The sequence below is a fragment of the Manis javanica genome, chromosome 12, assembly GCF_040802235.1.
Source record: "Manis javanica isolate MJ-LG chromosome 12, MJ_LKY, whole genome shotgun sequence".
NCBI classification, from domain to species: Eukaryota; Metazoa; Chordata; class Mammalia; order Pholidota; family Manidae; genus Manis; species Manis javanica.
In genome coordinates, this window is record NC_133167.1 from 52,251,852 (window position 1) to 52,265,544 (window position 13,693).

The 13,693-nt window shown below is 40.9% G+C and overlaps 1 protein-coding gene across 1 annotated transcript in view; it reads right to left on the reverse strand.

Moving 5' to 3' along the window:
* The window catches only part of PPP1R1C (protein phosphatase 1 regulatory inhibitor subunit 1C), a 100,706-nt gene that overhangs the window by 44,571 nt on the left and 42,442 nt on the right, over nt 1–13,693 (reverse strand). Inside the window, exons 3-4 of the mRNA XM_017660174.3 lie at nt 8,957–8,994; nt 6,795–6,855 (exon numbers count right to left, since the gene is read on the reverse strand). Coding sequence (XP_017515663.1) covers nt 6,795–6,855; nt 8,957–8,994 — 99 coding nt within the window. The remainder of the gene's footprint in view (nt 1–6,794; nt 6,856–8,956; nt 8,995–13,693) is intronic.

A 13,693-nucleotide genomic window follows, 5' to 3' on the forward strand; every position in this document is an offset into this window, starting at 1 on the left:
ATGATTTCACTCATCTGTGGAGTATAAGAACAAAGGAAAAACTGAAGGAACAAAACAGCAGCAGAATCACAGAACCCAAAAATGGACTAACAGGTACCAAAGGGAAAGGGACTGGGGAGGATGGGTGGGTAGGGAGAGATAAGGAGGGGGGGGGAAGAAGGAGGGTATTAAGATTAACATGCATGGGGGGCTGGGAGAAAGGGGAGGGAGGGTGGGCTGTACAACACAGAGAAGACAAGTAGTGATTCTACAACATTTTGCTATGCTGATGGACAGTGACTGTAAAGGGGTTTATAGCGGGGACCTGGTATAGGGGAGAGCCTAGTAAACATAATTCATCATGTAAGTGTAGATTAATGATAACAAAAAAAAGAAAGAAAGAAAAGGGGGATTACTTCCTGAGAGGATAAAACTAACTGTAAATCAATGATTAATGCATGTTTTAAATATCCTCAATTTTGATCACTTAAAGGGTGTCAGATGATTGGCTATGGAGGTACATTTTTCTGATAATATTCCTTTCTCTTAAGAAAAAAAAAAAGCAGTTCCTGTGTGGTGACCTCCAATGAGTTCTACACAATGGTATAAAGGGCATATCAAAGTGTGTGCAAAGGGTCTGTTTGTGTTTATACAGAGGATCAAAGCCTAATTTGGCTACCCAGAAAATGAACTAAGATACGTTATGAAGAAGAACTTCCAACATCAGCACTCTCTGGAAGACTCATACCAGAAGATGATCATCAAAAAACCTCAACAAATAGCCAGGCGCTGCTACAGCTGTAGCTGCATTCATCCCACCGGTTCCTGGACTTGCCATGGGAATGAAGAAGGAGATATCTAAGCTGGCCTGTGCATACAGTAAAACAACAAATTTGACTGGATCTATACTGTTGGAACTCAACCAAGAATTAGGAGAAGTGCAAGTTGTAATGCTCCAAAATCTTACAACTACAGACTATCTACTATTAAAAGAACATATGGGATGTGAACAGTCTTCAGGAATGGGTTGTTTTAATTTGTCTGATTTCTCTCAGACTGTTCAAGTTCAGTTGGACAATATCCACCATATCATAGATAAGTTTTCACAAATGCCTAAGGTGCCTAACTGGTTTTCTTGGTTTCACTGGAGATGGCTGGTAATTATAGGCCTGCTTTGGTTATGTAACTGTACTCCTATTATGTTAATGTGTGTGCACAATTTAATTAGTAGTTTAAAACCTATACATGCTGAAGTTACTCTACAAGAAGATATGTCAAACAAATAAACAAACTTCCCATGTTTTCTTCCGCCTGCTACTTCTATAGCTTTTCTTCTTCCTTCCTAATTACAACCCTTAAATAGAATTCGTGCCTCGTATCGAATTTACCGAGTATCATAATTCCTTCAAGTGGTAAAGATACCTCAAGACAAATACTGGGCATACAAGCCACAGGGGATAAATATGCAAAGAAGTAAAAAGCTAACCTTTTCAAACAATCTGGCTTCTCTCTCACTTAACAATTTTACATTTCCCTGTATGGCCCCGGAAAATGACTGGTTAGCCAGAGACGGGTAAGATTCCTCAAGGGAGGAACAACCTAAGACAGGCACAGTCACAGGGGGGCCATCAGGTGAGAAATTGGGGATCAACAGAGGTGAAGCTTAGAACCTCACCTCCCCTGTTCTGAGAGAAATCTTCTGCATCCATGAATGTTTTATTGCCCTTGTCTAGCTTGGATTAACACATAGTCTACAGGCACACACCTGATCATCTACATTTGCTCTTTTACAACACTAAACTATGTTTTTTACCTTTATCTTACACCTACCTACCACTTCAGCATTTTATTAAAAATAATAATAATAAAGAGAGAAATGTGGTATCCACATATAAATCAAGTATAAAAATCAAACAAATATTCATATTTGAACTGATTGTTTATAGTTCATAATGTGTGATCAAAACCGAAAGTTTCTGTGATGACTGCCCTTGTACTCTTCACCATGTAACTTATTCACTGTGTAAGAATTTGTTCACCATTTAAGAACTTGTTCATTATGCTTCAGAAGATTGGAGACCGATGAAAATTAGGCTTGGGGTGGATTAATGATTGTTCATTGAGCATTGACTCCCCTATACAGAATTTTATTGTTGTTAACAACCATTTGATCAATAAATATGAGAGATGTCCTCTCAAAAAAAAAAAAAAGCGAAAATGTTCATGAGGTTTGTCTCGTCAATGGGTTTCAGCCCCACGCAAGTCCACTATGGTTTCAATGTGACCAAAGAAATGACAGTAGAACATTCTTGGGGTGAAAGGGTTATACCCAACTTTATTTCCATGGTGGCAGGTAGGTCACTAGAATCCTGTCCACTCAGAACGAGCCTGCATGCAGCAAGCCGGTCTCTGCCTCTGGGCCTCTCTGCCCCCGCAGCCGTTTCAGTCTCTGTCCTTGGTGCTGCTACCACTCCAGTCTTGTCTCTGCTCTCCTGCAGCCTTGCACCTGTGCCACCATGCTGCACAGAGCACTGGACAGAGCTCTTTATATAGAGTCAATAACGACATATTGCCTACATGTGTGTGGTGAGCTAGAAAACCAGGGCCAAGATTCTCACCTACCCACAGGAAACTTCACTTTATCCACACTCCACACCTCCAGGATTCTCGCCTCTCAATCATGTGCCCTCAATCCTCTGCAATGGTCCCTGTGCAAGGAAGCTGGAACATTGTAACCATGGGTGGGCCTTATAATACCCACCTTCTCCAGCCTCTCCAGCAGAAAGTCTTGCAGACACACAGGCCAATCTTGTTGCTTTATCTCTGGCTTCTGCTTCATCCTCAGCAGCCAGAACCACTGCTCTGGGCTCAGTTGTTGCCACAGCTCCAGTCATCCAATATCTTTCTGTCTGCTTCTACCTTTTCAAATCAACCCACATCTGGGTCCTCATGACCTTCATTGGGCTCTTTAAATTCTTCCTTCAAGAAGCAGATTGTATTTCCTTTTGTGCTTGAGCCTGAGGATAGGAGCAGAGCTTGGAGGGCTCCACAACCTGAGGAGGGGGCTGCACCTCTCCTGGAAGAACCCGCAGTTGACAAGTCCTTCGGGCTTTCACCAACTTTCAACCAAGTGGGGTTTAAACCAAGGGGAAGGCTGATGGCACCGGCAGGGCCTCTACCCCACCTGTTCATCAAACCTCTGCTCCTCCATTTCTGGGGATGACAGCTCCACTACATCCTTCACCAGCCCCACGGCACCTGGCAGCCTGTGTGCTGCTGCTTCTCATGCTGCTTCCTCTGGGGCTACCATGACATCTTTTACCATTTCCACAGCACTATGTAGTCGTGCCGTGTCAGTTAGCAACACATTTTCTTTCTCTTGGGGGTGGACCCCAGTCCTCCATCCCTTCCCAGTTACCACATGTCCACTGGGGGATACTTCAGTGTCTCCCCGTCCATAGGTACAGCTGCTGAAACACTCTTTCCATGAGCGCAGCCTTTTCTTTTCTTTGGTCAACAATGAATCCTGCTATCGACAATTGTCTTACCAGTGGGTTTCAGCCTTGGGCAAGTTCACTATGGAATCAGTGAGACCAAGGAATGACAATGGAATGTTCTTGGGGTGAAAGGGTTTATTACCCTGCCTGTTCTCCTGATGATAGGTCGAGCACAAGAATTACATCTGCATCCAACAGTCTGCAGGTCTGTAATCCTCCTTCGTCTCTGTCCCCACCCAGAGCACTGGGCAGAGCTCTTTATATAGTGACTCAGTCAATAATAGCTCATTGCTTACAGGTGTGGAAGCAGTAACCTAGCAGCAGGCCAGTTACATCATCAAATAGTTTAGGTTCAAGTGAGGATCCTGGCCATAGGAACCTTCACTTTATCCACAGGTTGGACCCATGAACAAGGAGCAGCATGAAAGGAGATGAGATCAAAGAGAGAGACTCATGCAACTCATTTGGGCACTTGTTAGCCATGGTTGGATTTTTAATTTTATTCTGAATATGATATGGAGCCATTGAGGACTTTGATCTAGGGGATGGCATGATCACATTTATGAACGAGAGGAATTACTTTGCATTCTGTCTGGAGACTGGATTCTAGAGGGGTAAGAGCAGAAGCCAGGAGAATACAGCCCAGGCGAGAAGGAATGGATGGCACCTGCACAAGGAAGTGGCAGTGGGGTGATAGATGGGGACTAGACAGATGAGGGGCGCATTTTAAAATTAGAGCTAACAAGAGCAGACAATGAATTGAGTAAAGGAGAGGAGTCAAGGATTACAGAAGAGTTTTGTATCCAACAGCTGAATACCATTTATTGAGATGGGGAAAAACCTGAAAAGAACCAGAGTTTGGTTTTGGACATAATAAATTTGAGGACCCTAGAAATGTTCAAGTGAAGAAATTCAGTAGGCAGTTGGCAATGGGAATCTGAAGTGCAGGAGGTATGTTAGGACTGCATGTATGAATTTGGGGGCCATCAGCGTATCAGTCGTGACAGTGTGCCCACTAAAACAGTTTCCCCTGCTCTATTTCTTCCTTCCTGTACCTTCATATAAAACCTTCATCACAAGAGATAACTTGGACATGTCTCTATTTCCTGAAATCTGGTGGAGCCATAAATACTATAGTAAATGGAAAAGGGAAAAATAGATGCCCTTAGGAGACAAGAGAATAGTCTGCTGTGCATTAATTAAAATGGCAAAGGTGGGCTGAGGCATCTCTCCCCTCCTGCCACTTTGGTCTCTGTACCCAATAACTCCTCACTCCCTAATAAGAGAGAAGAAAAAGCAAAGAGTCTGCCTGGTTTTTGTGTGTGTGTGTGTGTGCTGTGTTTTACTAACTACTCACTGGATCCTCTGTGAAGGCCTAGGTGGCCTTTTTGTTAGAGTGACTTTTTTCATAATTACCAGTCACATCTGTTGCTGCTTTGCTCTCCCAGCACACTTTTTTCTCAATAATTGCATGCTCCACTGCAACTTGAAGAATTACACATTACAGAGCAATTGTATTACTGTATTAAGCAGCTCAATAACATTGCCTTTGCTAATTCATCTTTCTTATGATTGAAGCTTCTTAATATGCTCACAATGCACACCATATGTTACCATAGCTCAATTTTGTCTTCAAATACTCATTTCTAGCCCATAGGTTAGGTAGACTGAACAAAACATATGGATTTAGTTTTCTTTTTGCTTTTCTCAGAAGCAGGAGACTTACCTAGGTATTTACTCATTATAAATGAGGACCTAAGTAGATTATACCATGGTAGCCTCTTGAAAGAATTAGCTATGCTTTCTCAATCCTTTGCCCTATGGCCAAGTAACTGTCATTGAATGACCATCTCAGAGGGCTTGACAGTAGTAAGGTTACATGTAAAAATGTGCAGTATGACTAATTTCCCTAAATGTTAGGATCCCACATTCCTATGATATTTGAGAGCTAAATATAATGAAAACCATGAGCCCTTGGGGCCTTGATTTTATGAATTCCCTTAAAAATAATACTATTATTCTCTGAGGACATGAAAACAGTATTACTTTATTTAGTTAAGCCACCCCAAAATAGAACAGAGGAAATCATTAAATAAGTGAACATGTGTCTTTCATTGTTGCCCATTCATGCCAAAGATGATGTCTTGAAAGTTCCAGATGACTTATAATAAGGAAAATATAATGATTACATTTATCTTCAGTGAGGGAAGGCTGATAGCCTCAGTAATCCCCTGAAATAAGCCACGATGCTGGTGATTGCTTTATTTCCTACAGTCTTACAAACAAGCAGACATGGAGTTCTATGGATGCACAGGAAGGAAGTTTACTGAAAGTAGCTATTAATCTGTCCATTTATATCCCACCTCCCTGAAAGGCCTCAAATCTAGAGAGAATACAGAATGGAAAATTTCACTCCCAATTTAGACATCTCTCCAGACTCCAGAGGAAGCGGCTCAGCTGGCTTCTCCTGTCGTTGAAACCGAGCTGGTTGACGGCGTTTTGAACCACTGGGCCAACGGCCCAAGGGCTGGACTGGAACATGAGCTACTGCATTGAACACACTCTCTGCCTAATGTCAGGAACATTTTTGTGTGTGAAATAAAAGAAACCTTCTATGTAACTGATGTTGATCAAAATTCTGATACACTTAGATGTGCTTTTAGCAGTGCCAATTTTGGGGGAGAATCCTGGGAAAATGCCTGAATCTGAGCTAGCATTCTTAGTTGTTATTTCAACAGCTGTCACATGTACAGCTAATAGCTGTTCAAGTAGGTTTCTTAGAGCTGCTCTTGACACAAGACAATGAAACAATACTTTACATTAAATCTGCCCCATAGTTCAAGTCATCCTACTTTGCTTCAGCCAAGGAAATAAAATGACAATTATCTGCCAGCACTATCAAGAGTAATTAGGATTCTGGAAAAATTCCTTCAAAGAAAATATGTGAGGAAGAGTAAAAGGAAACCTTTGTCATTACTTTAAAAAATATGAATTTCTAGACTGAGATCCTGAGACATCTCTGGCTATCCCTTCTTCAGCCCCCTATTTCACTCTTGATGAAATTAAGTTTTTTATTTTAAAGAGAGCAAGGTACAGGCTTTTATTTAGAAATAAAGTGAGAGGAAAGAGCTCCTGGCTCATACCAGGAGGGGACAAGAGCCTGAAACTAAGTTTTAAATAGAGAAAACCTCTTACTAAAAGGCACATTTCTGAGTTGTAGAGCTGAGACCAGACCTAGCTTACAGTCAAGCATACGGCCCTTGAGAACAGACCAGCTGCCAGCCACGAACTCAGCACTCAAACGACCTGAAACAGTACCTTTCATGGCAGGTGGCGTGTACACGCTCTGCTTCCTTTGCTTGGGGGAGGCATTCTGGGACTGTGGACAAAGAAGAAAGAGCAGAAGCCTTATATTTGGGTAAAAAGTACATTGCTGTCAGTCCTGTGAGGGAAATAAACACTGTGCCGTATTTCAAAGAGCTTGCTGATTTCCCCTTTCATGATATAGAACTCTCATCAGTGAGAAATTATATGTATGTCCTCTAGTAGCACAGTTTTAGAAGCTATGAGGCTATTTTATCATTCCACTCTTTGTCCACTACAGTCTTGAAATTACATTTAAATTTTTTTCTTTCCTAGGAACATCAGTTTATTTTAAAAAGAAAGAGAAAAGTGACACCATTTCTACCATTTGGGAGAAAACTGTAAGTGCCAGGACAAAGTATATTCAAGAGCTATGTTTCTGAGGTAATTATACCTGTTCAAACGACTGAGTGGTTCTGGATGGATAATGAGGGTCCTTGGTAAGTAATGCCATCTATCACTCTCTGAAATTGATATGTTCAATCCAATACCTCCATTTATTTGGAATTACAGTGTTGAGATAATATTCTTCTCTATGTTCAAAAGATAAATACTTTCCTAACAAAACAGCTATTTAACAATCTTACCTTAGCACATTGGGCCAGGATTAAATTTTAAAGGAGGGATTTTTAACCTTAAAAATTATAAAAATTGGAATACAGCAAAATATTTTAGGGCCAAAACCACAAATACATATCTATACATGAATATATATATATATAAAATATTATTACAGCAAATTATAAGTATGTGGTCTATGCCCCAATCAGATTATGTCAAGGATTCCTGTTTGATAGTGTGTCAATGTGTATTTCAGTGTGGCAAAGGTAGGGGGTCTTAATCTATGAGTTTTAGGGTCTAAAGCAATTATTCTTGCTTTGAAAAGCTCAAGTATAAATAGTTATGGGATATGTTTGGGGGATTATTCTGGCTTTCCATGCATATTAGAAAGAACGTGATATAAAGAGCCTGAAAATACTACAAACTGTTTCACAGTGAGTAGAACCACAGAAGTCTCTCCTTCTGCATACTAAAGCTTAATTGCCCTTAAAAGTATCATAAAGATGTAGATATTTAGCTGAGGTGAAAACAGTATATCACAAATTAAAAAATGCAACCAAAATAGTTGTCAAATCCATTTCAGCTAAGCAGTTTCTCCAGAATAGAATATTTTTGTACCAGTTCATTATACAAGCTGCAGGCAGGATGACTCTACATTAATGTTAAACATGTGTATGATTGATATTTCTGATGTACCTCTACAGTATTCAGTCACATCTGGTTGACTTTGAGAAGCAATCACTTCTGAGATTTGTTATGCATTTATTTCTATATACAAAAATCAAGTAGAAAATTAATGCTACAGAAAGCTTGTTTGATTTGTACTTTTGCAGTAAAATGTATTAGGTAATAAAAACTACCTTACATCTATGTAAGAGTTTTGTTTTCAAAGCATTTTCACATGTGCAATCTCATTAAATTTTTAAGAAAGTCTTGAGAGATACTATTTGGTATCTTGTTCTTTCTACATTTTTCTCTAAGTATTACTGTATGCCTACTCATGCAGCTATAGGAACTGACTAGTAAGTCTGCACACATCCTATTCAATAGTTGTTCCTTGTTTCCTAAATTCCTTGTATTCTACATGTTTTATATTATCAGCTCCCCCAGCCTCCCCTGGTTCCTGCTTTCTATCATCACTTCTCCATGTGTATTTGAAGACTCTGTCCTCCTGGTCTGCTCTGGCTCCATACACCAAAGACCCTCTAGAGGTGCCACCTCCTCCATCTTCTTACTCCAGGACCCTCACACTGGCTGGCCCCAGCCTGTGGCGGTCACAGATAACCAGTCACTACACTGGTAACATCAGTATTATATCTTGCCACTAAAAGCAATGGCTTATTTTAGAAGCTTTTTCAGAGGTTAGTATTTGACAGGTAGAGAATCAAGGAAACCCAGAGGCAGAGACTTAACAATACCATTGTACTGTGTATTCATTCAGTCAGGAAAAACAGTTTTTACATCACAGTTATATTGATACCATATTTTATGTCACATCAAATCTGTGTTTTTAACTGATTTGAACACAAATTTATACAAAATATAAGAAAACTTACTTCTGCTTGTGTGTTGGTCACCCTCTTGTCATCTATTTCTGTAAGAGAAGTAGGTTCATTTATTACAAAGGTGATATTCTTCCTTTAATATGCATATCAACATTTCCAACAACAAAGATCAAAATGATTTAAGAACTGCCTTATGTTTATATAACATCCTTAGCTCAGTCTGATGGCTGAGAGGGAAAGTCAGGCAGGAGGTGGTGTCCTTTTGAGATAACTTTCTCTCAAAGGCTTACAAAATGGCAATAGAAAAAGCAGCCCTCCTGAAATCCCAAACTGCCCACCTTCCAGAAGTCCAGAAAGGAGAGCACGGAACTGGCCTTCAGGAAACTGTTGGAGTCACCAACGCCACAATACTAAGGCATAAACAGCCTCCTCTTCTATGTGTTTTTCTGTATTATGACTGATTTAGCTGTGGTTTCATTTTTGTTGAAAAGCAGAATGTATTCCTTGCTCTATGGGAAGCTTCTCTGAGACATTCAGAAAGAATGTGTTTGATTCTCTTCTTTGTAAAGTTACTCAAGAGAAAATGTTTGGCTGCTATAATACAAACTGGTTGGAATTGTAGTCAAATGTGTCCTGAGACTCACACCCTAGACAATGAATGCAAAGCACATCCAAACTGATAAATAATGAGGGAAAAATTTTTCTATATTAAAACGTTTTTCTTTTGAAGTTTTCTCTCTGCTTTGCAGTTGTTTTATACTCTATCATATAAATGTAAGTACAAGTTTATGGAAGACAGGTGGACAGAGAGGTCTAAATAAGGCAAGGTTAGTATTTATTTTGGCAAGGGTCTGGAAGAATAAAATAATTAAGCAAGGCTGTGGGATCAATGCAGGACATATAGCTAGAGCGTCACACTTCCATCAGAGAACCAGGTAAGGGCGACATGTGGCAGTAGTCCTGATGCGCTGTGAGAGTTAACACAGGCACAAGCTGAGGCTTGCAGAGGATGAAGGCAGCCATTCTGTATACAAAAGACTAATCTGGAAAATGTCATCAGGTTCTGAGAGGCCATTGAGTCCTAAGACCAGTTACAGTACGAGCTGGCAGGGTCCTGAAAATAAGTGCTAAATACCAACTTTCATGAAACCAATTAAGACCAGGGGCACAGCTACTGAGAGCTGGGGCTGTGAGAAAATGGTTACTGAAAGACTAACTGGATAGAAATTATGTGGGATAGTCCCAGAGCTAGGAAAGCAAACAGAAATAAAAACCTGCCTCAACATTAAATTTTGAGATTTGCTTGGGGGTAATATGGACCAGTTCACAGTAAGTCAATGATATCACTTATCAGAACTAGAAGAGTAAAAAATTACTGAAGGCAGAAAGACCTGCAGAAGCAAAGAAAATTGCAGAAATCAGAGACATTTCAGAGTGAGAGGCTGGTAAGTCATACTTGGCCCCTGGCAGAGGGCCACAGCAGAACAGAGAATCCAGAAGAGATTTTTGGTTATTGTGGGACTAGAGTAATAAAACTGAAGACTTAAAGGACCTCAAATGTACAACTGGTCTCCCCATTAATATATTTGAGAAGTTCTGAAGCTATATAAAGGAGGTGAATAAATAATTCAAAAAACCTCTTAAACACAGAACATAAATTCCAAAGAGACAAAGACCTGCAGACTCTTAACTGGAAGAACTAGAATGAATATGAAACTGGAAAACTGAGTCCTCACAAAACTGAAATCTGGCCTCACCCTGGCATCGTTTATGACTGAATTAGTGATCAGTCCCCTAATCTATCTACCTAGCAGAGGAAAAGGTGAACCCTATAAACAATCTATTTTTTTTTTTAATGTGGGATTGTGGATAAACTGAAGGTTCCTGTAGCCAGGATTCTCACCTGGTCCTGGTCCGCTAGCTCACTACACATGTGTGGGCAATATGTTGTTATTGATTATATATAAAGAGCTCCACCCAGTGCTCTTGGTGACATGGTAGCCCGGCTGCAAGAGAGCAGAGCAGAGGCTGGAGTGGTGGCAGGGCTGAGGACAGAGACTGAGATGGCTGTGGGGGGCAGAGAGGCCCAGAGGCAGAGACTGGCTTGCTGCCTGCAGACTCGCTCTGAGTGGATGGGATTCTAGTGACTGACCTGCCACTGTGGAAATAAAGTTGGTTATAACCCTTTTACCCCAAGAATGTTCCAGTGTCATTTCTTTGGTCTCACTGAATCCATAGTGAACTTGTCTGGGGCTGAAACCCATTGGCAAGACACAGATCCTCTACAGTTTCATAAACATAAATGTCCAGCATTAAATAAAAATTATTGGCACAAAAAAGACAGGACTGATAACTAAGAGAAATGAGAAAACAGAAGTAGACTCACAGGAAATTCAGATATTGAAGTTTGTGGTCAAAGACTATAACGAATATGTTATAAAAAAATATGAACACTAAAAAAATAGATGTAAATATAATCTTAACAGAAATAGAATCAATGAAAAGAAACAACTTCATGAGCTCCAATAGACATGATCTTAATTACGACTTCAGTGGCTGGTTTTAGAGCATATTGGACTTAGTAGAAGATACAAATAAGTTAATGAATTGAAAGACAAGTCAGTAGCACTACTCAAATTGAAGTACACAGAGAACAAAAAGTAATGGGAAAAATGGAAGAAGAGAAATTAACAGACAACACAGTCAAAATGTGTGAAATAAGAGTATTGAAGTCCCAGAGTTAGAAAAGGGATATGAGACTTAATGGCTAAAAATTAAAAAAAAAACAGCAACAACAATAAAAAATACCAGAAGACACACATTTAAGAAGTGTAACAAACTCCAAACAGGGATACAGGAATAGAAAAGAGAAAGAAAGTTTCATATAAGTGTTAGGCTGGAGAAAGGAAAAACAAGGACATGCAAACAGAATAGAAAGATGCCATAGGGGGAGAACAGACCAGACCCCAAAGTCCGTGCCTTATATGGAATGGGGACAGCTCTCCCTGAATTCCATCTTGATGTGCCAACTAAGATCCAGATGTCAGCCTCCTCCCTCTTGGAAGGAAAAAAAGTTTCTAGTTGTCTATTATGTCACCTTGAGCCAATCATACCTCTCCACACCCCCTAGGATAGCTTGCCCACTCCTCCCCCTCCTAACCCCTTATAAGCCCCCACCTCCCTGACTGGGTGTGACTTCTCTGGCCTGTGACAAGAAGGCCACAGAACCTCACCCAGGGGTATTTAAATAAATTACCTGGCCCTTTGTTGCCTCTCTTTGCCTGCTTATTTCAGCTAGAATTTATCTTACATATGGTGCCGAAACTTGGGAAAGAGCGTGAGTGTGGGGCCCCGACTGGCCACCGGCGGCCCTGCCCCCTCCTTCCCCAACCGACCTCAGCCTGCTCTCTACTGCATGGACTATTTTCCCATGAGTCCCTCAGTTTCCCCCAGTCTGCTTCCCTTCCTAACTCCGTTTCACCTGGTCTGTCCAAAATCGTATATACGTCCAGGTTTGGGCATCCAGCCCATCCGCTGCAGGCATCCGGGATACCTGCCCCTGGCCCTGTGATGGGGGAAACGTCCCTCACCCAGGCTCCCAGGCCATTTCCTCTGACTTGGTGTGCTTGGGACGCTGGGCGCTCCTCTCAGTGGGATTTTTCTTTAGGAAGTAGCGCAGACATGGGGAACCAGCCCATGAAAGCAGAGGCTCAGACCCCACTGCGGTGTCTCATTTCTAATCTGGCTACTCTATATTTGTCCCGGGAAATTCGCAAACGGAAGTTAGTCTTCCTTTGCTCTGAGGCCGGGCCTCAGTATCCCTTGGACAATCAATCTTGCTGGCCCCCTGAGGGAACTTTTGATTTTAGCCTCCTCACCAACTTAACTAATTATTGCCACCAGAGCGGAAAGTGGAGTGAAATCCCATATGTGCAGGTTTTTTGGACTTTGCACTCCCATCAAGACCTTTATGTTAAGTGTTATATAACTCAGGTTCTTCTGGCCCAATCTCCAGTTAAAGATTGTCAGCCTCTTACTCTGCTCAGTCCTTCCTTTTCAGATCTGCCAGAAAACCTCAGTCACCTGCCTCCCTCAGCTCACAATCCCCTCCCCCCCCTTTAGTCCTTTGTCTTCACACGTGTTGCCTCCATCTTAAAGTCCTACATTCTCAACCATGCCGCTGTCCTGCTCTCTTCCGGTGGCTGCACCATCCCTCCCCCTCTCCTCCCACCTTCACCGCCCTCTTCCCTCACCAGAACACGCCCCTCCCGCCCTCTAGTTCCAGAAGCCACAGACAAGAAACTGAGAAGAGAGAAGGCAATTAGATATCAGTGACTTAAGTCTTTGTATCGGTTTGTCTATCTATGTATATGTTTTTATGAAAAAAGTGTTGCTGACTGTAGTGGTATCTCAGTTTGTACGTTTGTGTGTCTAAGTGTAAAAATGAAAAATATTTTATTTAAAAACAAGCGCTTGTGAAGATTGAGAATTCTAGAACTTCCAGAGAATCTAGTAAAAAATGGTAAGCATTAATGCTAATTTGAGTTTAGCTGAGGTGGGCATGTCCTTGTTGTTATCAACTGTCTAAGTTTACCTAAAGTCATTTAAGTCAATGTTATCTGCTGAATCTTTTAAGAATAAAATGCTTAAAAGCTTGGCTTTGTGTAACATTCAGTAAAGGTTTTGTAAGTAATTTAGCATAGTTGCTAAAAATAAGTAAACAAGCCTAGCAAATAAATATCTTAATAATAATACTGTATTAATGTATAACTGTATATATATATATGC